General features: G+C 39.4%; 1 protein-coding gene across 1 annotated transcript in view; it reads right to left on the reverse strand.

Moving 5' to 3' along the window:
* The window catches only part of LOC122799703 (A disintegrin and metalloproteinase with thrombospondin motifs 2-like), a 2689413-nt gene that overhangs the window by 71471 nt on the left and 2590479 nt on the right, over positions 1-27463 (reverse strand). Inside the window, exon 19 of the mRNA XM_044068936.1 lies at positions 9015-9222. Coding sequence (XP_043924871.1) covers positions 9015-9222 — 208 coding nt within the window. The remainder of the gene's footprint in view (positions 1-9014; positions 9223-27463) is intronic.

Consider the following 27463-nt stretch of genomic DNA (forward strand, 5'->3'; position numbering starts at 1 on the left):
ATAGATATATAGATAGATAGATAGATAGATAGATAGATAGATAGATAGATAGAGATAGATAGAGATAGATAGACAGACAGACAGATAGATAGATAGACACAGACAGATAGATAGATAAATAGATAGATAGATAGATAGATAGATAGATAGACAGACAGATAGATAGATAGATAGATAGATAGATAGACAGACAGACAGACAGACAGACAGATAGATAGATAGATAGACAGACAGATAGATATATAGATAAATAGATAGATAGATAGATAGATAGATAGATAGATAAATAGACAGACAGATAGATAGAGATAGATAGATATATATATAGATAGATAGACAGATAGATAGATAAAAGAATGATTTCTGCTGTGGGCAGTGCGTACTCTTACTAGTAGACAAAAATATATCTGATTTCCTTTCAGGAAAATGAAACCAACATTTTCTGCATGAAAATCTGGTCCCTAGATGAAACAGCATCTTATAATATATTTAGATATTTTTACTACTTGTTTTCACTGCATTATTGAAGATTCCTGAGCTATTTATTACTTTTTCCAGGACTTGCTTATTGTTTTAAGTTCCATTTTTCCACTGATGTAAGGACTGCTGTTATGCAATTATATTGTTCTAAATACATTGTTATCTGCTGTTGCCAGTGCTTTTAGGCATCCATTTTGTGATTCCTAATACTTGGGCTCCAAACCAGTCAATTTTACACTAAAAATGCTAAAAGTCTGCACACTTGTGTTAAGAGAGGGCTGATTTCACCCATATGAGCTGGAAATTGCTGTTGGAAAGTTTATTGTGTGCTTATTTGATTGGCCTGATGGCAAACCTAGTTTAAAAATTTCTCTTTCAGCTTACATATAAGCCTGTTGTTTGTGTGACTCTGTGCTTTGCAAAGTTCATAGGTTCATAGGTAGGTACTAGGCTATCTGCCCGAGGGCATTTATAAGCCTAGCCAGAGTGTGACGGCTTTCGCTGCCCAATTGATTAATTAACTGATCCTCTGTCAAGCAGAGCCAATGAAGTGATCCCAGGGGTGTATTTTCTGTTACCCATCTACTCGTTAAGGTTTGTCTTGAAGAGTGTTAGTGAGGGGCTCTGTCTGATGTAATTTGGAATTTTGCTCCAAAGCATGGGGAGTCTCTGCGACAGGAATCTATCCCTCCAGCATGTTCTATTTATTGTTGTGGTGAGGTTTACCTCACTAGAGCACGTGGCTCGCAGTGACTTGGATTCCTTTAGCTGGAGCATGTCCATCAATTCCGAGTTGGACATGGCTTTGCAAGTCAGGCAGAGATCACCTTTGAGTAAGCGATATGCCACTGAGTACAGCTGGAGTTTTTTCAGTCGGGCTGCATAGGACATATGTTTGAGACCAGTAATCCTCTTATTGAGGTACTTTTCTGGTCTTTCCAGCTGTTGGAAGTGTCTTGTGAGGTACATCACAAATGGGGTATTGTACTCTATGATGGGTCTGATGAGCGATGAGTAGAGGGGCACTATAACCTCTTTATTTCTAGATGCGAACCCTTTAGTAAATAGATGGGCCACATAGAAGGATTTCTTTACTACTTTGGCAATATGATTGTCAAAGGAGAGATTACTATCTACCTGGGTCCCCAGATCTCTTATTACCTCTTCTGTATTAAGGGGGCTGGCACCTATGTGGTAATACATTTTTTGGCATTTAGCTTGAGGCCATGACTTTGACACCAGGTGTCCATCTCGGTAAGGCCCTTTTGAGTATGTCCGTGTCAGCCAGAGAGTCAATTATGGCTCCCAGTTTGCAGTCATCGGAGAACTTGGTTAGCCATAGTCCTCCTGTGTTTGCCTGTACTTCTGAGAAGTATATGCCAAACAGTAGGAGTCCCAGGATCGAGCCTTGCGGGACACCACTTGTGACTGGTTTAGAGTCGGACTTGGAGCCCGCTATTCTTACCGTGTGAGTTCTGTCTGTAAGCCAGTTGGCAACCCATCTCGTGACATAGGGGTTTATGTTCAGGCTGGTGAGTTTTCTGTAATACCCAAGTAGGGAATGGTGTCGAAAGCCTTGGCGAGGTCAAGGTAGGCTGTGTGAACCACATTTCCCTTGTCTATGGCCTTGGTGACTGTCTCAAAGAAGTCAACCAGGTTTAGTAGGCATGATCTGCCCTTAACAAAGCCGAACTGGGTCGGGTCAAGTGCTTGGAGGTTCCCAATGTCTTTGTTAATGAGTTCCGTGATGATGCGCTCCATAGCCTTGCAGACCAGATTAGTCAGGCTTATGGGGCGATAGTTACCAGGGTCAGTTGTGGGCCCTCCTTTGTGGAGATGAATAACTGTTGCTGTGCTTCATTCTATGGGCATGTAGCCTGTGGAGAGGCTGAGGTTGAACAGCGTGTTTAGGTGGGGGCTTAGTTCATTCTGTAGTTCATGCAAGATGCAGCCTGGGACACCATCTGGTCCCATTGATGCTGTGTTTTTGGCTTTTGAAAGGGCTGTTTTCACCTGTGCGTCTGTGATTTTTGGGACACTACATTTTACTGGTATTGTTGTGGGCCCTTTTGGAGGTGAGAGGGGGTGAAGTTTGCACTGAATCTATCTGCCAGGATGTTGGCAATATCAGTAGGTTCAGTATATTTTGTGCTATTTTGCACTAGTTCAGTGCATATCTGCGAATTGCCACTTAGATTCTTAACATAGCTAAAGAAGGCTTTGTGGTTATCTTTTGAATCCTTGGCTATTTTTCTTTCGAAGTTAGCCATGGATGATTTCATGAGGGACCTCAGTTTCTTACTGATACTGATCAGGGATGTCTTTCCTTCTTGGGATTTGCTTTTTTTCTGAACTAGTTTCCTCCTTCTATTGGATGGCATGATTCATACATCCTTGTAGGTGCTCATAGAGTGCATTTGTAAAGGTTTCTGCATCTTGGGCAGCGTTATATAGTGGTGGTTAGTGGTGCCTTGTATAGTTGCAAGCCCCTAGAAGTTGTATTTTTCCCTATAAGAGTGATCTTTGAAATTTCCAAAGTATGTCGCGGCTCAAGGATCAACTAGTTTGCACGCAGAGCAGCATCACTGCATCAGGTAGCTGTAGATTGCACAGGATACAAGCCTCCTCCTATTGCAAACACGCCCATTCTGTTCTCTTGTAAAACACATATTAAGAACTGGCAACTATGGTTGGGTACTTCCCTGCTATCTCTGCAGCCAGCTTGGTGGACACAGGCATCTTGAGGCCATATGGCAGTGTCCATATGTACTGACAACCACTTAATTCTACAACAGACAACTACAATATATGACAGATGTAGTTACACAATGTCACACACAAAAAATGTCAAACAGGTTGTCAGTGACACAAACACATGCAACACTCACCACACTAACAAAGGACCATACACATAGACCAACCTATGCGCAGGTGCTCACATGTAACTTACGCAAATCTCAAAGGCCTCCCAAACGCTGTGCTTAGTAACTCTGCATTCCTACAAACAAGGCAGCTCCCATCACAACACATAAAACTACTCCACAAAGTGACTAAACTACTGAGCCCATAAGGTGTAACACCAGACAACCCAATATTTTGGTCATACGAGACTCCATTGTGAGACATACTGATGTCCCTCTCACCAGACTGAATAAGGAGAAGGCCACAGTTAGTTGCCTGTCAAGGGCTAGGATTTGCCAGATTACACAAGCACTCAGTCACCAAACCATAAGTACCAGTATGACTCAGTCATAGCCCATACATGAAGAGAGACATGACTGAGCTCTCAGAATATGTATCAGAGGCAGGTGTGAGCCTAGCATTGAGCAGCATTCTACCTTCTCCAAGGATGGTGCTACAATACCAACAGGTACGAGCCTCGCACTGAGCAGCATCCTACCGTTTCCAAGGATGATACCACAGTACCAGCAGGTATGAGCCTCGCACTGAGCAGCATTCTACCATCTCCAAGGATGATGCCACAATACCAACAGAAAACTGTTGACTTTAATAATTGGCTTAGCTACTGGTGTTACTCCAAGGGGGTCCAATATTTGTCAGTCTGGGAGAACATGGTTGACAGGCCACACCGCTTTGCAAGGGATGATATTCACCTGTCACCTCTAGCCTTTTGGATATTTGCCAAAAGATTATCCACCCCATAGTGCCTTTTTTAGGCATTGCCAAAGAGACAAATCTCCCAAAATAATAAAAGCTACTCAGGACAAGCTAAATGTGTTACTGCTCAATGCTAGGAGTTTCAACAAGAAACTTCTGCCCCAGGATGCTCTCCTTACCCTGGAGAATGATGACATCACAAGAAACTTCTGCCCCAGGATGCTCTCCTTACCCTGGAGAATGATGACATCACAAGAAACTTCTGCCCCAGGATGCACTCCTTACCCTGGAGAATGATGACATCACAAGAAACTTCTGCCCCAGGATGCTCTCCTTACCCTGGGGAATGATGACATCGGTGCAGTTACTAAAATATGGTTCAAAGCCCTGGAAAGCAATTTGGTAGTCTATAGCTATAATGCCTTGCATACATTCCGACCCACTGAACATGAAAGAGAAAAAGGCAAGGGTGTATCTATCTACATAAAGGATAAGCACCCCTTAAGGCAGGTCAAACAATATGAACATGCTTGAGATATTCCATGTCCAACTAACCATGGGAAAAATCCATTACCATATTCTTGTTAACAGCAGGTCCCTCACCATGAACCAGGAAACCCATGCATCATACCTGAAGTTACTAGAATCACTCACCACCAAGCCCACTACCATACTCATGGGTGATTTTAACTACCCCCTCCATTAACTGGGAGGAATACACAACCACTAACATGCAAGCCCAAAGATTTCTTAACTTTGTAAATTCAAATGCCTTGGACCAGCTAATCTGCGGTCCCACTAAGGGAACAAATATCCTAGATCTGGTACTCGGAAATATGGAAGAGTGCTGCATCTCCCTTCCCTTGTGTGATGTCTGCACTAGTACCATCAGATCACAAAGCAGTTTCCCTTGTTATAAAGGTAAAACTAATCTGCCCACCTAACCCCAAAAACTTTAAGAAAGTCTGTAAAGTAATTTACTCCATATTAAGGGGTGGCATAGCTAGTTTCCAAGCTCCCCAAATCCAGAAAACACAGAAACCTATGCAGTGGCACACACAAAAGCTCTGTACAACCATATAAACAACTGCATAGAAACGGCAGTACCAGACTGAAATAAACCCAGGTCAAACTGCAAAAACAAGCCCCCCTGGTGGACTCCTGGTATTAATAGGTTGTACACCAAAAGAAAGAAAATCCTGTCAAGAAGTAAGAGGGAACGTGTGTATAGCAGAGCAAAAAGTCCCTCATCAGTTTAAACAAGTGAATCAGGGAACTAGTCAAGTCTCTGAAAGCAGACTTTGAGGTAAAAATAGCCTGCAAAGCTAAGGATAACAATAAGGCATTTTTCAGTTATATCTACGATCTTAAGGGCAACACCCAACAATGTGCAGAATTAGTTGTAGATGGCATCTTCCATACTAAGCCAGAAGATATAGAATATCTGCTGGTTGACAAATTCAGCTCAGATTTCACCTTTTCATCACCCACAGTTTTCCCAAAAGAAATACCCACCACCACTAATTATCACCAAAGAACAGGTTGCCACTGCACTCTCTAAAACTAAAAACACAGCCTCAGTGGTGCCTGATAAAATACCAGGTTACATCTTAAACAGCTTAGACCAGGACTTATCAGGCGCATTAGGATCTGTATTTAACCACAGCCTCCAGACTGGCTTTGCCCCGATAGAGTGGAGGACAGCGACCATCATCCCTCTGCATAAAGGGAGACTATCTACTGACCTGGGAAATTAAAGACCCATAAGTTTGACTAGTCTTATATGTAAGGCCACAGAAAGAATAATCATGGTCCTGATAAATGACGACACAACAGACCTCCAAATACAGGCCCCAATCCAATTTGGCTTTGTCAAGGGCAGGTCATGTTTACTGAATCTGGTGGATTTCTTTGAGAAACACTAAGGCAATGGATAAGGGTAAACCAGTACATACTGCCTACCTCAACCTGGCCAAGACATTTGACAAATTTCCTCACTTAGGTACAATATTATAAATAAACTCACAAAACTGTGCATAAATCCCTACATCACTAGATGGATAGCCAATTGGCTCATGGACAGGACACGTGGTTCAAGTAGGTGAATCCAGATCCAGCAAGGGGCCAGTTACTAGTGGTGTGGCACAGGTCTCAGTGCTGGGACCAGACCTGTTACTAGTGTGTGCCACAGGACTCAGTGCTGTGACCACTCCTGTTCAGAATATACTTCTCTGAAGTCAAGACTAATGTGGAAAGCCACTGGATGACAAAGTTTGCTGACAACTGCAGCCTGGGAAAATCATTAAATCCTCCAGTGCTGGAGATATCCTTCAGGACTGGGACACTGGCACAATGGTTAAGGTGTTCACCTTACAGATACAGGGTGCAGGGTTTTATTCTCACATGGGATAATGGGCTAAGCTTAAAATGGCCCACAAGGACAATTAGCCTAGTAGCAATCTATGAACCTTTGAAGGAGGGTCTAGATCAGACAAATGATTATTAACAGAACCATGGCCTAAAACTAAATGTGAAAAAATGCATTATCATCTCCTTTGGGAAGTCAAATACCCCTACAAACTATAATATCAATAGCACACCCCTAAGAGCAGACTCAGAGGTGAGAGATCTAGGTGCATATATGGATAGTAGCCTTAACTTTGTTCACCATATGTCCACAGTGGTGAGGAAGTGCTTCAAGGTGGCACAACTTAAAAGTAAAGGTACAGCATCCAGATCCAAGGAAATTATAGTTCTGTTATACTCAGCCCTCAATAGACCAATAATTGAGCACACTGTGCCATTTGGCATGTACTTGACTAGGCACCTACAACAGCTGGAGTGACCACAGAGGTTCGTCACAAAGAAACAACATGTCCTATGTGGATAGACTAAAAGTCTTATCCTGTTACTCTGTCTGCTATCGACTATTAACAGCAGGCACTCACAAATTCATCCCTGATGGAGCTGCTACTCAGCCACAAGCCAAACAGCACGGGGGTCACATGATCTAGGGATCCAAACTTAGCGATTCAAACAAAACATAAATGCATCCCTGATGGAGCTGCTACTCATCCATAAGTCAAACAGCATGAGGGTCACATGATCTAGGGATCTAAACTTAGCAACTCACCCTGATGGAGCTGCTACTCATCCACAAGTCAAACAGCGTGAAGGTCACATGATCTAGGGATCTAAACTTAGCGACTCAAACAAAACATGTTGGAAAGACAGATATGTGTCTGAGAGATTGCCCCTTCTTTGGAACAAGCTTATTATTCTCATTAAGCAGAGCTTCATACCTGTGGTATTCCTTATGTACCTTATGGCCAGGGGCAATGTGTAAGGTACTCAATGCACAGGCACAAATCCGTGCCATATTCTTGCCCGTAGGAGCGATTCATTGGGTAAAATCAGATTATATTGGATAGGCTTGTAAGCTCAATTAAGCCATTAGCCTAATAATCTCCCATGAACCTATATGAACCTATAAATTGGGCCATTTATAAAGTCTGAGGAGGGACAGTGGGTCACAGCAGACTGAAGGTTACAGAAGGGGTGAAAAATAGATCTAAAAATAGAAGTTCAACAAAATCCATCTGAGTAAAACATCTTACAAGTATCTTACAAGCCAGCATTACCCTTGCTTTACAAACTTTCACATACATAAATTGTCTGCATACAGATGCCTTCATTCTGTTTTTTGCTGACTGCAGCAAATAAAAAAGTGATTAAAAAGAGCTTATTGAAGGGTTATCAACTGCTGCAAATTATATCATTTAAAACTAGGCTATAAAATAAATAATCCACCATGGAGGAGGAATGAATCACTAATGAGCAAATTCATTTCTGCCGGGTCAGAGCATTTGGTCATATGGGCTTTGCTCTCATGACTAAAGATTAACAGGTATGAGTAAATCATCCTTACCAACGATTGTTGCTTAGTTTCCATGGATTATGTTAATTAAGTTGAATTCTGACATTTTATTGACTAAAAAAATGTTCCAGAACAGGTTATGTTATTATATGTCCTGATGGTGCATTATCTTACCAGACCATCAGAACAGAATGAATTTAATTGAGTAATAAATAAACACTGACAATTCAAATTTAGGAACAGCAGATTGTATTTAAAACACTGATGTAAAACCACAGCTTCATTACCATTGCTGAAAACACCCCTCACTAAGAAGACAAGAAATTATGTTCTGCACTTCCAACACAGTTTACTGCCAGCAACATATATCTATCAATAATATCCCAATAAATATTTTCTGTTGTTTATAACAAAAGAGTAAAATGGCAGAGTAAGAGAAAACAAAAGAGATGTTGTTTCATATCTGTAACAACAACAGCAAAATGACCACACCACCTTCCCAAACGAATAGCCATCATAATCAATGGCATAAGTGTTTACTTACACCTTGCTGGCTAGAATTTAATCCTACAGTTATTCACAACCTTGCCATGAATTATTATTTCATTATGCATGCGTTTTTATATGTTTTTTTAGACTGATGTTGTATGCCTCTGTTGCAGGGTATATTTGTCTCTGCAATACATTCTGGGAAAATATTACAGCCATTTCAGAAAATGTGCATTTCAAATAAGGTTACACTCCAGCAGTTGTACAGTGTGTCTGAGACTGTCTGCTCTTTCCTTTAAATCACCAAATACTTAATTTCTTCCACTGCGATCATTTCATAGTAAGATACTTTATTTGTATCATATCTAAAACCTTCATAAACAATTGCACATATGGCTGCTAAAAACACTTTTATACAGCAAACATTGTTCCAAGTAAGACTGAAAGAGGAATCTACTATTTTACCACACGTTCATGTAGGTATGAGAATCTCATTACAAAAATACAAAAAGATATCTTAATACACGAAAAATAAAATAAGAAGGCTCACCTGTGACCATGGTCCGGTCCGCCACTGTGACGGACACAGTACTCTGTTACAAGGTCTCCTGGATTCTGGACGGTCCTCATTACAGTACTTACTGTGAACAGAGCGATTAGTGCCGTCATGAAGAGGCTGGATGCAGCGTACAGATCGATTCTGAGTCCCTGTCTTTCCACATGTCTTGCTGCAAGGTTCCCAGTCTCCTGTGATCCATCTGTTAAAAAACAGAACTCACTTTAGATTGTATTTTGCTTCAAACTGGTTACTGTTTAGCTTCAAAGTCTCAGTCTGACGAATCTCAGCATTATTTAAGTGTGCAAAGATTCATTACGTGCCCATTATGATTTAATTAGTCAGTAACTGCAGAGCTACAGTGGTATATCATCTGAATTTCTGCAATACTTTACCTTATATAGAAAGTAAAATACAAACACTTCAGAAAATAATGCTCCACACCCTTCTTTATACACTGTTTGTTGTTGTTTTTTTCTGCTATGACAGTTGCTTCCTACTTTAAATATCTCAATCATCGTACAATCAGAGGCACAAAACTCTTTAAATGCTGTTCCAAAGTTTTGTACTAGTAGTTATGTAACCATGTTCAACTGAAAAATAACGTGTTTAACTTGAAAAACTCTTTAATAATAAGGCTTTGAACTTCCACATTTTGGGAAGTATTTTTATATTAAGCTATGTTACCTGCTTCTCGTGTGATGAAAACTGGAAAGCCTACATATATGAATGTATATGTGTTATGTATCTGTATATGTATATGTGTGTATATGTGTGTATATATATATATATATATATATATATATATATATATATATATATATAAAAAATATATGCGTGTGTGTATATGTATATGTATATGTATGTGTATATGTGTGTGTATTTGTATATGTATATGAATATGTATATGTGTGTATATGTATATGTATAAGTATATGCAGTGGCGGCTGGTGACTTCAAATTAAAGGGGTGCTGCAGGAGACAGCTGCATGGGTGGGATCAATTGGAATGGGTGTAGCCAACCAGAAAGGGGAGGAGCTATGCTCAAAACCACAAAAACTGTAACTTTAATTAAATACTCTGCCCTGGGTGCCAAACCATCATTATGAGAGTCCAATCAAGACAAAATGAAGTGTAGAAGAAAAAACATATTTCAATCGATTGGCTGCATGACAGCTTACTTAATATCTAGATGGAAACAAAAAGGTTGTAAGGCATGAAAAAATAAATTACTTTTTAAATACATTACTGGAATGCCAGTTAAAATTAAGTATAAAAAACAAGCAGCACTCAACTCAAACCACTTCTCCTTGCACTGCAGTTCTAATTATAATTTATATTCAGCTTTATTAACGTACCAAGTTACATGCTGAAAGTAGCAATCTCTGTGATACCCCCACTTGTAAAAATGTTTCTTATCCAAAAAAGACCTGCTGCCTGACAACAACTATCTACTTGTTTCATGGGGAAAACATGATCAAAATAAAAAAATGAACACCAAACAAGAAACAAGCTCAAGATACATTGCTTAAAGGATTACTGTACAGGTTATGGACCACACATGATAGACTGGCATTCTGTTTAGTTTATGGGTAAAGCCTGCAAAGATGACTGCAAGTCTCCAACAAATGTAAAGAGCTTCTGAAAATACTGTAATCCTGTCCTTTATTACAAATACTGTCATATACATTTCAATACTTAAGGCTTATACGTTATCTAGTTATGTAAAAATTCTCTGCATGGCAACAACAAAAAGGCTTTCAATGTTGGTAATTCTTTAACAGTATGCTTATTAAAGCTTACTTGCATCTTACAATCTCAGACAAGCTTACCTGATGGTCATTAAAGCATTGCTACTTAAACACAGAGCAACAGGCACTTTCTGAATAATAATAAGCATAAATCAACAGTATAAAAATATGTCAGAAACCAGAACATTCTGCAAAATCAAGGACAGATGAAAAGCCATTGTAGTACTTGTGTCTACTTTGGATGGGGGGATATTCTGCACATTTACACTGCATAAATGCTCCTTGCCTTGCTTGGACACATCCAGAGTCACTACATGGGGGAGTGGGGTGCAACATGTATGTCACAATTTGAAATGCCTCTGGCTGACTGCGATGGCCCTGACACGTTTGTCATACCTCTCAACCTCAGAGCAAGAAATCTGGACAAAGCCATACATAGAAGTAGGACAAAGGCCCAAAAATAAGGACAATTTTTAAATATTGCTCTTATAAACTTAGAAAGATAATAGAATAGTAGGTCTTGCATTAGTATGAATTTTCTGAAGGGTATGAAATCTGAAACTGAAATGTCTGTCATTATTTTCTAACTTCAGTCTTTAATGATTTGCCACTAATTTGCCAAAAAAACACAATTTTATGAAAAATGGACCAAAAATGTGATTCAAAAATATAAAATAGCCACACAATACAGCTGGAAACCTGTCAAAGAAGGGACACTTTTTAATATCAGTACTGCTAACTTGAGCAGCTAACAAAATAAAAGAATCTACATGCATTTCTGAAATAAAAGTAATCTATAACTGATTATTACAGTTATTTATTAATTGTAAACCCTCCATGTTTCCTTCCCAAATTGCCATTTTGCGGAGGGATTATTAGGGGAAGAGCAACATTTTGAGCCAAAACTGGGGACAGTTGAGAGGTTTTGATATGCCTAATTCTATAAAGCAATTTATTTGCATGTACCTCTCAACCTGTTAATGCAGGAAATCTGGACAAGGCCAAATATATGGGGGGAACATATAAACAGTACTAAAAATTGCTCTTGTATAAACAGAGACAGTTGATCGAATAACAGGTCTTGCTTTAGCATGCATTTTTCTGAAGGTTATAAAGTCTGAAACTCAGTGTCTGTCATTATTTAGTGACTTCATTCCTAAATGATTTGACAGAAAACCACAAATTTTATGAGGAACAAACGAAAAATAAGAAGCAAAAATCTATTCATTCTGCAAAAATCTGGACAGTTGAGAGGTATAGTTCAGCCGGGGCTGTCTTTGAGTTTGGTGCCCTTCCCCCCTCACAAAATCATGGTCAAATGGAGCTCTCCCCTACAGCCATTCCAATGAACCATTACTTGGATATTTCACCCCATTTACCATAAACACTAATAGGTTCATAGGTTCATACTAGGCTATCTGCCCTAGGGCATTTATAAGCCTAGCCAGAATGTGTTTGGCTTTCGCCACCCATTTTAAATGAATTTTGCTATGCCCTTTTTCGAGGTTAGTATACTCTGCCTCTGTCTAACAGTGACACAGAAGTGATACCTGGGGTAAACTTACAATCTCCCATCTACTCATCAAGATTCCTCTTGAAGAGAGTCAATGAGGGACTCTGCCTAACCTGGACTGGGATTTTATTCCAGAGTGAAGGGAGCCTCTGGGTTATGAATCTGTCCCTCCAGCATGTCCTATTTATTTCAGTGCTGAGGTTCAAGTCTCGAGCGTAGCTCGATGGGATTTGGATTTTCTGAGGTGCAGCATGTCCATTAATTTCGGGTTGGACATGGCTTTATACATCAGGCACAGATCGCCTCTGAGCAGGCGGTATGCCACTGAGTAGAGCTGGAGTTTCTTTAACCGGGCAGCATATGGCATCTGTTTGAGCCCTTTGATCCTCTTGGTGAGGTACTTTTGGGGTCTTTCCAATTGCTGCAGGTGTCTGGTAAGGTACATCCCAAAAGGGGCATTGTACTCAATTATGGGCCTGATGAGGGATGAGTAAAGAGAAACGATGACCTCCCCTGATCTAGATGTGAATCCCTTCATGATTAGGTGGGCTATATAAAATGTTTTTCTAACCACTTTGGCCACGTGGTTGTCAAATGAGCGATTGCTATCAACTTGGGTACCCAGGTCCCTAATTACTTCTTCCGTACTTAATGGATTACCACCTATGTGGTAATTTGTGGGCACTTTGTTTTTGCCAAAGGGGATGACTATACACTTTTTGGCATTTAGCTTGAGGCCATGGCTCTGGCACCAGTTGTCTGTTTCTATTAGGCCCTTTTGTAGGATGCTTGTGTCAGCTGGAGAGTTGATTATGGCGCCCAGTTTGCAGTCATCTGCGAACTTGGTCAGCCACAGTCCTTCCGTGTTAGCCTGTACCTCCGAGAAATATATACCGAACAAGAGAGGTCCCAGGACTGAGCCTTGTGGGAAGCCACTTGTAACTGGTTTGGAGTCTGACATGGCTCCAGCAATTCTAACCATGTGGGTTCTGTCCTTGAGCCAGTTTGCAACCCATCTAGTGACATAGGGGTTTATATTTAAGCTGGTGAGCTTATCTATAATGCCCGAGTGGGGTATTATATCAAAAGCTTTTGCAAGGTCCAGGTAGGCTGTGTGGACCACCTTCCCCTCATCAATGGCCTTGGTGACTGTTTCAAAGAAATTGACCAGGTTTAAGAGGCAGGATCTGCCCTTAAGAAAGCTTTACGTCTGCGATGATTTGGACTTCATTTAAAAGTTTTATTTTGCATTTTACAGCGCAAACACTAATAGATATCATATCTGCTAAACAAAGCAATGCAGTCTCACAATGAGAACAGACTTAGCATTAAAACTTCTCTACCCTTGAAAACTCACAATCACTGAAACAGCATTGAAACCCACATTCAAAGAAAATACATTTTGCCAGTGGCAGATTAACTTTAGGTATGGGCTGTTTTCAAATCACAGGCCCCTTGCACACGAAACATACACATGCTCTTTCATACACCTTCCTGATTGTATTAAATTATATTCCTTGAGCAATACAGTACAATTTTAGAGGGTGTTTTAAATTTATTGTTTTGAAATTTTTGCAGTAAATAATGAAACAAAATGCATGCACTAGTAATGACAAAACTGCCCAATTCAGAACATTTCCATCATAAAAGTCTACTCAGACTTCTACAGTCCACCAGTATCAGTACATATGCACAATCTCTAAAGAAGTAAAAGTCATCCAAATAATTCAACATTAAAGAGATCTTTAACTAATGAAGAGGTTGCTGCTAGCAAACAACTTTGTATTTCATTGTTTCATCTACAAATAAAGTGCCTGTTACCCTTGAGGAATAAATTGCCTATCTTACACTAAAAAAATTGCAATATTGCAATAGGGAATGGATGGCAAACTGATAACAGGTTCATAGTTACTAGGTATCTTTGCCAAAAAGGAGTGCAGCATCCACCCCTTTTGCAACACAGTACAGTATCAGCAATGCATCTATCTACTGTGGGAGTAGAACCCACAGACTTCTGCATGAAAAGCAAGTATACTACCTGTTGTGCTATTAACAATGTAAGCAGACTCAGCATAAGCAGCACTAAACCTTTGCTCCCCTGCAGCTCTCAGCTCCTTGTAAAATCTACTCACTCAGTTGTATCTCTGAACTTTGCAGCACAAAGAAATCTGGAAAAAGCCAAAGTTTATTGTGGGGGGGACAAAAGCCCAAAAACAAGGGACACATTTTAAACATTGCTTGTATAATGTTGGAAAGTTGCTAGAATAAAATGCTGTGTTACCACCATACATTTCACTGCCAAGCCTTAAACCCAGGACCCTGTGCAAAACAGTCAGAGCAACATACCACTATGCCAAATCAGCTGTTTTGTAAAAGAGGAAGACAGAAACTTAAATGGCTACCATTTAGTGAATTCAGTTCTCACCATAGCACAGCTGTCAACCTCTTAGCACAAAACACCTGAACAAAGCCAATAATGGGTGAATACAGCCCCCAAACATTAAGTGAATTCAGTTCTCACCATAGCTCTCAACCTCTTAGCAGAAAACACCCGGACAAAGCCAGTAATGGGTGAATATAGCCCCCAAACATATTCAGTGAATTCAGTTCTTACCATAGCTCTCAACCTTAGCACAAAACCTGGATGAAGCCAATAATGGGGGCATACAGTCCCAAAAATAGGGACAAATTACAAATATCCATCTTATACACTTAGAAAATTGCTAGAATAAAAGCTTTTGTGTTACTATGCACTTTCTGAAGAATATGAAGTCTGATATTCAAATGCGTGTCATTTTTAACATTTGTTAACCAGAAAAGTCTGACTTGGAACAAAAGCTAATTTTTAGCAGAGGCCCAGGGAGAAACACTCCAGACAGATACATGTCTTTGTAAGATGGGAGGACACTAGAGGAAAGAAAAACAGGGAGGTCATACAGACTCCACACAGAAGGTAAGGCACCACAGCCAAGAATCAAACCAGAGAACATGAAAGCCTTAGATTAGCATACACTTTGATGGCAGTAAATCTTTAAAGTGCTTGACATCCAAACTTGTCTTTAGTCAACTCAGTTCAAGTTACTAGACTGTATGGGAATGTGAAAGGTGCCCTGAAGCTTTGTAAACTGACCATCTGTCATATCCTTGACAGGATATAACCTATATAGTTAAGAATACTGAAGCAGTGATCAAAATGATGAACATCTACTGTTGAAGTGCTTGTACAGTTACAGACTTCAGCCTTAGAGCTGTTCTCACTGTATTGAACTGTCTTCTATATTTACATTTTATTTTCCCTGTTTAGGTTTTCGGAGTTTATGAGAGTCACCTATTTGGAAGTTTGAGGCTCTTGGTAAGATACTCTGCTGATCAAAGTACTATGCTTCGATCAAAAGTTAGGAGGTTGCAAGGTTTCTGTGTGCATATATTGTTTTTATATAGAATTTGCTCAGTCTAATATTACCAGTATATTTGGTCTGCCAGCAATGGGAAATATGATGACAGTAAGTCAGGGCTGAAAGGAAAAATAAATAGTAAAGCAAAAAACAGAGCACAGATGTTTTTGAGCTATCAAACTGCAGGGACTTAATATGTCACTAACTTAAATAATTAATACATGGAAGACATCAGGACACAAACAGGAAGAACACACACACACACACACACACACACACACACACACACACACACACACACACACACACACACACACACACCCTTTGGGTGGTTCGAACAGGATATGTTCACTAAGATTACATGAGATGTGATATTTCCACTAACTGCCCATAAACACACACCCTATCTGTAAATGGGGAGCTGCCTTGCCGAACAGGATATGTCCACTAAGATTACATGAGATGTGATATTTCAACTAACTGCCGATAAACACACACCCTATCTGTAAATGGGGAGCTGCCTTGCCGATTAACACACACACCTTACCTGTAAATGGGTCCGGACAGCAAACCAGGTCAACTCCATTGTCCCGAAGCAGCAAAACCTGTGCTTGATGTAACGCTTCCATGCAGAGCTCCTGAACTCAACTTACCTCACTCCTGATTGGTCCTGCACTCAAATCCTTGCTTACTTCCTCTCCTGATTGGTCCTGTCTGCAGCTCAAGCAGTCCGGAGCTCCTCTCTTCTGTGCGGTCGTCTACCGCACGGCATCTTGGGCATCTGCGGGGCAAAAAATACCTTCTCTGCATCTGGACTGCTAACCGAGGCAGTCAAGAGTTTGCAGAGATTCCTGGGCATCTGTGGGGCAGTCCGTGCATGCACGGTAGTTCCGGTAATCAGTAAAAAAAGAAAAATATATATTTTTTAAAGTTTATGGTTCATGTTCAGTATTTCTTTTATTTCTAGGTGGGAAGGCTGCAGTCCTGCAGACTGATAGCACTAGCCGCCCCTGATATATGTATATGCATGTTTGTGTATGTAAATGTATGTGTACATGTATATGTATGTTTATATGTATATGTATATGTGTATATGTATTTGTATATGTATATGTATGTATGTATATGTATATGCATATGTGTATGTGTGTTTATGTATATGTGTACATGTATTTGTATATATATATATGTATATGTGCATATGTATTTGTATATGTATATGTATGTATATCCATATGTATATGTGTGTGTATATGTATATGTATGTGTGTGTGTGTGTCTGTGTGTGTGTGTGTGTGTGTGTGTGTGTACATATATATATATATATATATATATATATATATATATATATATATATATGGGTTCATATAAATTCATCGAAATTACATTACATCGACATGCATTACATCGACACGGAATCACCGACAGGTCAGTTCATCAACAAGTCAAATCATCGACAGTCACTTCTACGACATTCCGCTATGAGATACCACTGATTAGTAAACGGAAACGTACCTCATGGACATACGATAGTGAATATAGTGTTCGGTAATACCAAACACGTCGGAAACACTCCCCAAGGAATATTCAAATTAAATGTACACCGTGTATATCTTACACCAAACTAGTTTAGAGTCAAGTGAATTGCTTGCTCAAATGTACAACGTGTATGTATTACGCCCAAGTAGTTTGGAGTCTAGTGAATTGCTAACATAGCGGGCATGTCAGCTACATCTTTAATAATCTTGCTATACCCTCAATGAACTCAATGTCAGAGTAACTGCCCATACTAGAAATCAGAGTCTGGAACCGCTGCTGACAGTAAACCAATTTCCTACGTTTGGGGGATGATGGGCAGCCTGTAGACAACCGTACTCTCATCTCATCCACGCGATTCTGTTCGCGACATAGTGTATGCAGTAGGTACCGTAAATCATTGCCCCTATCACAAAGTAGACATTTTAACCTACGATGCCAAGCTTCAACCTTGTTTTGGGTACGGGGTAAACACAACTGATTTAACTCACACACATTCCAAAAACTAATAGGGAATAACGGCGGGAATCTCATGGCAGACGTACACCTTGTTTGGAATTTACGCTTTTTGCCATAGATATACCAGTCTGCAAAGTACTGCACAATATCCTTGCCTTCCTTAGGGAATTTACTCTTCAACTCCTCAAATGTACCCCTCACCCTATCTTTGGGTAGAAAAGCCAAAGCAACAAGTGATTTCACAGCTAACTGGAATTGCTGTGACTTGTTATATACACCAGCTAAACCTAAGCATTGTATCTTCCGCCAGACATTCTGCCCGAAATGAAACAGGCAGCCCTTAGAACGTACTTCAGAAAAGTTAAGCCTCACACTCTTCATTGCGGCTATTTCGAAATCGCACAACACATACTTCACGTCTACATTAAACTTATTCGCTGTCAGCAAGTAGAAAATGCAACTCCAAAGGTAGTTGTATGCTTTTAGCGATTTTTTCGACATGAATGCATACACAAGTGGAGCAAATTTCATATCCTCTCCATGTTGCAGTATGCCATGAATGCTATACAATTGGCGTATACTCACACCTTTGTTAAAAAACGTGCCATCCATTAGCCATATGGTCGATTGACTAAGGTCACACAAGTTATCTGTAGTAGTAAATACTACCACTGTGGTGTCTGTAACTTTATCTGACATCACTTTGTGTATAAACATCCCTGTTTTCAGACTAAACTGACTGAAATCAATGCTGTCTAGCGTCAGGTGTGCCTGTTTAGTAGAACCGCGCCGTAATCTTCTAACCCGGTTCACCTGTTGCAACATTGCTGCTCTACTTGGTAAACAATCTATGGTTGCTAATGATGTCGACGCTACAGCATCGTCCACCACAAGTGAAGGAGTGTCCCTCTCCATACTAGCCCTGCTTTTTAAATCGCTACAGACTACATACCGCTCCATTTCACCTAGGTCAGCTGAATGCGAATGAGGAACAGACTTCTGTAGTTTATCCCCGTCAGGCAAGTAGTGGGTCACAGCCCTACCTTTACAGTGCTGTGAACATTTATATTTACAGGCCCAGTACCGGATACTGTCCCTTGTCCTTTCCAAGTAATACAGGTAGTTATCTATAATTAGCATGGGCTTCATTCTTTGCGACTTTACTGTGGGATAGATACATCCTATCTCACCTGGAGCAGACTGGTATATGTTCGCCATTTTGTCTGGTGCTTAGCACGGGGTGTTCACGTAACACGGATATTTATGTACATCAGTAATTGATCGTCATATGTTTTGGTACTATATTAACCATTTCGGAGGTGTTCGGTGCTATTGTTTGTACTACAACTCTCCGGGTCCTTTGTCGCTGATATGACAGTCGATGATTTCAACTTTCGATGAACTGACCTGTCGGTGATTCTGTGTCGATGTAATGCATGTCGATGTAATGTAATTTCGATGAATTCATATGAACCCATATATATATATATATATATATATATATATATATATATGTGTGTGTGTGTGTGTGTGTGTGCGTGCGCGCGCGATTTGGATATCCCACCAGTGCCAACCAAATGTGATGTGGATACCCCACCACTTTCAACCAAATGTGATGTGGATACCCCACCAGTGCCAACCAAATGCAGTGTTGTGCTAGTTACTTTTCAAAGTAATAAGTTACTATTACTAGTCACATTTAAGTGAAAGTAATATATTACTATTACTAGTTACTAACTAAAGTAACTAGTTACTGTTGAGTTACTTTAACATAAGTATAGTTTATAAATTCTCATGTTCAGATTTCCTAACATAGTACTTGTGTGTGAGGAATACATGCTTACTGCACATGGATATGAGTGTATTAAAGGTGTATACACAGTGTTACAACAATGATGAATAGCATTTTACAATTTACAAAGTCCCACAGACTAGTCTTTATAGTCAGAGTCACAATTTAATACTTAAACCAAAGTACATGCGGCCAGCAATACAAGACCTATAACAAGTTACAATCCATCACATTTTCAACAACATACATTAGGCTAATCTGCTAAAACTTTCAACCATAAAAGGCCACTCAAACATCTGTCATTTCATTACAATCCACCAGTATCAGTCAACAATAACCATATTCTCTACGGAAGTAAAAATCATCTGAATATTTTCACATTAAAGAGAACTGTAACTAATGAAGAGGTTGCTATGAGCAAAGAACTTTAAATCTACAAATTCAGTGCCTGCTGCCCTTGAAGAATTACATTTCTGATGTTACATTAAAAGAACTTTCAGCAGTTGTTTTTGCATGTTCTAAGTTCAATGACTACATTTATGGTAGACACTGATCATCAACCTTCAGTCGCTGTTTTAAAAAAGCCTTTACATTCCACCCCCGTGACTGCAAAGCACTTAAAAGCATGTACAGCAGGGGGCGCAACAGCCCCCTTGCCGGATGTACGTATCCATCTCTCCAAGACATTGTGATGCCTGATATTAGAGTTTCAATTTTTACACTTTAACCTTAGTAAACTCTTTAATGTTTAGGAAATGTAGAATTAGAATAACATATAAAAGATGTGCCAAACTCTTAACTGACAGCCGCATCAGGATGCTAATTAAGTCAGGAAGCCCACATCTGCATGAAGTCTGATGATGTGAATTAAAGTAAATAAATCATTACCGGGAAGCATGTACGTCAGCAGAGCTGTATCTAGGTCAGCTCACTGGGGTGTGTCCAATTTGACAACCAAAAAAATAAATAATAAAAATGATCCTCAGAAAATGGACTTGGAACTGCATCAAAGAGTTTACATATGTTCATTGCTACAATTACTAACACCCTGAGCTACTAAACCCATTCATTTAGGGAGCCATAATATCACCAGTGGTGTCTTATATCAGTCTATTACATTTTCACCCAATCTGGAGCTCCCAATTGCATTTCCTAACAGTTTGTACCCAGGGCAGCCATCCTTTTGCCCAGCCCTAGTCATGGCTCTGCATATAGGATTGCCATTAACTAGCAATATCATTTATATGTTCTTTATTGTTCTGTTCTGGTATACTCAACTACTCAAACAATAGGCTTGAACTCAATCAATGAAAATTTACTAAGAGAATACTATTATGTGTGGACTAGCATTATGCAGCAAGGTTACATTAACTGAACCTTCACAATATCAACTACAGACCTATAAGGGGAAGACGCTTCCTGGTTTACAATGCCTTTAGTGATGACATACTGACATTAATTTTATGTCTGAAAATGTATTCTAGGATATTTAAGCATGTACATTCTATGTTTGCTATCCATTTCAATAGGACTAGTAAGGAAAGTGTTATTTGAACTCTGTTTATTCACATACTGTGAGATAAAGCCCCCAATGACATTCAGACATCTAAAACATTAAACTTGTTTAAAAATAAATTGGATTTACGCAGGGGCATTAAAAACTTCAGTACAAAATCCTGGAGTCTGTGCCCCAAGCTGGCCTATAGGCCTGAACACTGGTAACTCAAACCTGACAATCTAGTTTTTATGTGTAATGCAAACATGGAGTCAGCACTTTGTGCTTGGCATAAAGTGTTCATGAGTCCTGGCCTTTCTATTTACTAAGTCAACCATGGAGTGCATGTAGTGCCTGATGTCAAATAATTCTACTTCTGAAACTTAACGTTTGTAAATCTTTTACATAAATATTTTGCTCTGATGTACTAGATAAATCTTATTTAAAAATGTTTTAATATACGTGTGCAGATTAATAACGTAAAGGTGAAACACAAATTTTTATTGGATATACAATACTAAACATGAGATTCTGAAAATATGACCAACTTTTGATCCTTGTTAAATGAGGTTTCCCATACAGCTTCTGCCAATAAAGTTCACAGTATAGATTTATGTCAGAAGGTACTCGTTGCAGTCTAAACAAAGATAGGATCACAGTACGTCCAACCATGATAACATTAATTTGAGAGTCAAAGGGCTGACTTTGTTTAATGAGTGCTTGTTTGCAGATCTAACAGGGATTGCAAATGCACTTCTACTGCCCTCCCCAAAACAAACACACACACACACACACGCGCACACACACACACACACACACACACACACACACACACACACACACACACACACACACACACACACGCCATTCCCTGAACATAATTCCTGTTTCAGAAAAAAATAAAAAGGTTTCCTTACCCTGCTCGCATTTCATTCAGTTAAATCCTTTCAGAGTGCTGTTCCTGCTCGCAGAGCATTTGAACAGCCGGAAATGCGTGCAAGACATGAGCTCCTTGGGCTCAATTCCAACAGGCTGGTAGCCCTGATAGAACTGATGTCATCGCGCATGTGATGACATCAGCTCACAAAGCACAAATTGTGAAAAATAAAAAACAAAGAGAAAAAAATCAGAATTTGGACCCAGAAACGGAGTAATGCAAAAAGTAATGCACATTTGCATTACTAGTTACTAAAAAAACTAACTTATTACTATTACTGCATTACTATATTGAAAAGTAACGCCTAGTATTACTAGTTACTACAAAAACTAACATTACTATTACTGCATTACTATATTGAAAAGTAACGCCTAGTATTACTAGTTACTACAAAAACTAACTTATTACTATTACTGCATTACTATATTGAAAAGTAACGCCTAGTATTACTAGTTACTACAAAAACTAACATTACTATTACTGCATTACTATATTGAAAAGTAACGCCTAGTATTACTAGTTACTACAAAAACTAACTTATTACTATTACTGCATTACTATATTGAAAAGTAATGCCTAGTATTACTAGTTACTAAAAGATGCAATGTATTACAGTAACACATTAGTTTTGTAATGCGTTACTCCCATCACTGACCAAATGTGATGTGGATATCCCACCACTGTCAACCAAATGTAATATGGATATTTCAGGTCTATATTATATGATCAAAACTTTAGTTAGTCGAATAACTAAAGCTCAATCACTAAATGTCAAAGTCACAAAACCGCGAACGGCAGTTTCCACACAGGGAAAAAATTTGTCTCAGTCAGAATGTTGTTTATTTTGCCTTCTGCCAAAAATGTCATGCTTATTATGCTGGAAAAACAAATAGAACCTTCAAAGACAGCGTTTCAGAACATAACGGAGACATTAGAAACAAGAAGGAAACAAATGCATTAGCAGTACATGTTATGAATACTGACTCGACACATAGTTTTAAGTTTTTAATTTTACAAGCTCTCATTTGTTCCAACAGAGGGAGTGATATAAAGAATCAAACAGAGGCTGCTGAGCAAAAGTGGATCCTCTTGTTAAATGCAGAAAAACATCCTGGGTTGAACAATATGTTTTCTTTAAAACCCTTTTTAAAAGCACACCCTCTTAAACATAAGTAGTTATATACTACTTTATAATCAGTTTTTGTTTTTAACATACCATTTGTTTTTAAGATGTCCTTTATAAAAGTTTCTGAGATTTTTCCCTCTCTTTTTTAGTATCTTATTAAATTATTAGCTTAGCTAATTGGTTAATGATTTTAAGCTGTGATTGTAAGCTACTATTTAAATTAATGTTTTTAGCAAGTACAATTGTCTGAAGAAGTGACCTGTTAGTCGTGAAAGTGCTTATCTTTGTTTTTTTGTTGTTTTATTAAAGTTGCTGCTCTGTAAGTCTACGTGCAGTTTATACTTCTAGCTTAACAAAGGGTGTCTATTCTTACTGTGTAATATTAATATTAAAAGAAATGGTAGTTTGACCAAGAGCAAAGCTATTAGGAGTGGCCCACACAGTGTCACCAAATAAATAAGCAAGTAGCCTCAAAACTTAAATATCTCTACACAGATCAGCCACAATGAAAGGTTTAAATATATTTAATAATAAATAATAAAAGAACAAGACAATACTAAATATATATTCACAGTGACATCAGAGTTCAAAATCACAGGAAATAGTTAAAACAACATTGCAAGACAGTCTCAAATAAAGAAAGAAAAATATCTAAACTGAGCTTCAATATATTTCTAACTGAATCTAAGAGAATTATACTATAACCTAAGAACTTACTAATACAGCAAAGGAGATGTGAGGAATGAATCTTCTAGTTGCTGTCAGGTCCAAGACAGAATGCAGAATACTCTGTCTCATTAAGATACTTCTCAAATTAATATCTAAAATATTACTGCTGGGATAGCTTGCAGAATGACATCACTTCTTGTCATTTGACTTCTACTAGTTCCCAGACCCAGAAAACCCCGATTGCTGAAGCTGGCAGTATTTAGCATCTACCTGTAAAAATATACAGACAAGGGCTTCTCCTCAGATCTCTGACAGATGTTGGAAGTCATAAAACAATTGAATTCCTTCATGCTTTCAAGACTAGTAATTAGTTCACCGTAAAGACAATAAAGAAAGTTGTCTAGTACAGACATTGTCTCTTGCTGCATTAAGAACTGAAAGATACAATTTTTTATGGCCTAACAATAAAGTAATTTAATTTCAGTCATTTTTTCTGAAGTTTGCAGGACTGAAGTTAACCTCCTGTATTGCATTATCCTTTTCAAAACACACGTCTGTACAAGCAGTTTGATATACACAACATACAGTTTTAATACATTTGTAACACAAGCATCATGTATAAATCATTTTGATATTCACCAGTGACATATAATTATTTACAAAATTCCAGCGAGCTGCACTGGCAGTACCTTCTTTTGTCACTCTCTCTCTCTCTCTCTCTATATATATATATATATATATACATTTAACATTTGTTAGCCATGAAAGTCCAAAGCCCATGGAGAAATGCTCCAGATTCATGTCTTTGGAAATGTGGGAGGAAACCAGAGTACTCAGAGGAAACCCACGCAAATGCAGACAATACATGCAGACTCCACAAAGAAGACACCCCAGCAGAGAATCGAACCAGATAACTACTTATTTTATTTATTTAACATTTGTTAACCGGGAAAGTCCAACATGGAACAAAGCCAATTTTCTGCGGAGGCCTGGGGAGAAATGCTCCAGACGCATGTCTTTGTAACATGGGAGGAATCCAGAGCACTCAGAGGAAACCCACATGAATGCAAGGAGGACATGCAGACTCCACAAAGAAGGCACCTCAGTCGAGAATCAAACCAGAGAACCTCTTGCTGTGAGGCGACAATGCTACCGCTGCACAACTGCACCATCTTACTATAAATAGATACATATATCTATATATCTATCTCTCTGTCTGTCTCTGCTCAGTCTCTCTCTTAATATATATATATATATATATATATATATATATATATATATACACACGCACACACATATAAATATATATATATATATATATATATATATATATATATACATATATATATATACATACACACACACACATATATATATATACACATATACACGCGCACACACACACACACACACACACACACATACATACAGATATATATATATATGTATATATATATATATATATATATATATACATAGGATACAGTGAGGACTATTCCTTAAAATATGTACAGGGCTGTCTGGTTGCATCTCTTTGTACACTATTACTGCAGCTGATGTACAGTGTTGCCTACTATGTACCTTCAGAACAGCCCAGTGCACTGTGTGCATGATTACTAGAGACAGTAGACAGTGTTACCCTGCTGTATACATTCAGTACAGTCCAGCATCGTGTGCGCTATTTCCATACATCACGCACAGTACTGTCCTGCTGTGCACTTAAAGCCCAGGACATTGTGTAGACTATGCCTATCGACAGTGCACAGTAGTCTCCTACTGTGCACTCTTAGTACAGCCCAGGACACTATGTTCACTACTCCTATAGGCAGTGCTCAATTTTCCCTGCTGTACAGCCTACGTACAGCCCACGGCGTTGTGTAGACTATGCCTGTCAATAGTGCCCAGTGTTGCCCTGCTGTACAGCCTAAGTATAGCTCAGTATCATGTGCACTGTTCCTATCAATGATGCACAGTTCTGTCTTCTTGCACACTTTCAGTAGACTCAAGGCACTGTGTGCGCTATTCGTACAAACAATGCACAGTACTCCCTTGTTGTAAACTCTCAGCATATATTTGTCTTTCCTCCCCTCACCCAATATCCCATCCTGGAAATGCAGTACAGAATGTTTAATCTATGACTCATTGAGGAACATCGGCCTACAACTATGGGTTCTATTCCTTCTGATGCCACTTGCATAAGGGTTTTTTTGGGTGAGTTATTTTTGGACAGTGCCAGATATCATCCATAACTAGAGCTACCTATGTGCCCCACAACACATTTGGACTAGTAACTTTCAGTTCTAACCTTAACTGTGTCCATCCTGTTCATAAGGTAGGCACATGGTATGCAATACTCTGCACCTTTTAAGTAAAGCAACTTCTCTGAAAACAGTTCATAGGCTTTATGTTCACATAGCCTGAAATGAGGTACTCTTCTATACAAATAATAACCTTTCTGTGAGCTTTTAGTGCTTTTCCTACATGGATTCACACTTACTAAGTTGTGCACCATCCATACATAGTTTAACCCCCTTCATCAAATTCCTAGATCTCTATGCAATTATATTTTTATTTTTTATTTTTACACTGGTTAACCAGGCAGGCATGCTGGTCTTTTCAGACATGACCTGGAGCAACAGGAAAAAAATGACCGTTATTATAAAAATAAAATGGAAAAAGAACAGTTGTGTAAAATCTTACCATAACCATAGATGTCCTTCTCTTCCACATTGCAGTATTCTAGATGTGGGATTTCATGCCCTCAGGTGAATCGTACGTTGGCTCCTATACAAAAGCTTCAGCTTAGGTGTTGCAGTGTGCATGGGACATCACACGTAGGGCCATAAACCAGGGGCCTTAAATGTGATGTCTGCATGCACAATCCTCAGAACTTAAAGGCCAGCAGGCAGAGAAGAAGGCCCAGCAGGAGGAATGCTAGTTGTTTCCAGGTGTGTGACTTGGAGACTTACTGTAAAGTAGGTAGTGCAGGTAAGGAATAGGACCTGGGGGGATTGGTGGGCAGGAAGGAATACTGCAACATGGAACAGAAGGACATCAATGGTTATGGTATTTTACACAACTATTCTATGTCCTTCTATTCCTATGTTGTAGTATTCTAGGTGTGGGAGCATACCACAGCTTATGCGGATGAGAGGGTGGTGGTAGATGAAGAGAGTTCTTCAAGACCCTGCAGGATTGCCCTGGCAAATCCTGCCCTAGCTCTGGAAACTTGGTCCAGTTTGTAATGGTTGGTGAAAGTGTGGATAGTGGCCCAAGTGGCCGCATCCAAAATGGATGCTGTGTCTAGGCCCTTGAGGTGGCCACAGCTCTAGTGGAACGGGCCTTGATTCCCCCTGGGGTTCCTTTCCATGGTGGGAGCAGCAGAAGCAAATAGCTTTTCTGATCGAGCATGCAATGGTTTGCTTGGGGACTGCCTTGCCCAGGGCTCTGGGGTGGAAGGAGACAAAGAGCTGGTTAGTCTTCCTGATGGTCTTTATCTTTCCCAGGTAAAACCAAAGTTGTCTGTGCATGTCCAGGGAGTGCAGTAACCCCTCCCCTTTGTTAGAGGGTGACGGGAAGAAAGTGGGTACATGAGGTCACTGACCACTTTAGGCATAAAGGAGAGGCTGGTTCACAGGGACACTCTGTCTTTGTGGAAGACTGTGTAGGGAGACAGGCCATTAAGACCTGCAATTCTGACACTCTTCTGGCTGAGGTGATGGCCACCAGCAAGGCCGTCTTCCATGTACACATCTGTAAGGAAGAGGCTC

The sequence above is a fragment of the Protopterus annectens genome, chromosome 4.part0, assembly GCF_019279795.1.
Source record: "Protopterus annectens isolate FY-2018-M chromosome 4.part0, PAN1.0, whole genome shotgun sequence".
Classification (NCBI taxonomy): domain Eukaryota; kingdom Metazoa; phylum Chordata; order Ceratodontiformes; family Protopteridae; genus Protopterus; species Protopterus annectens.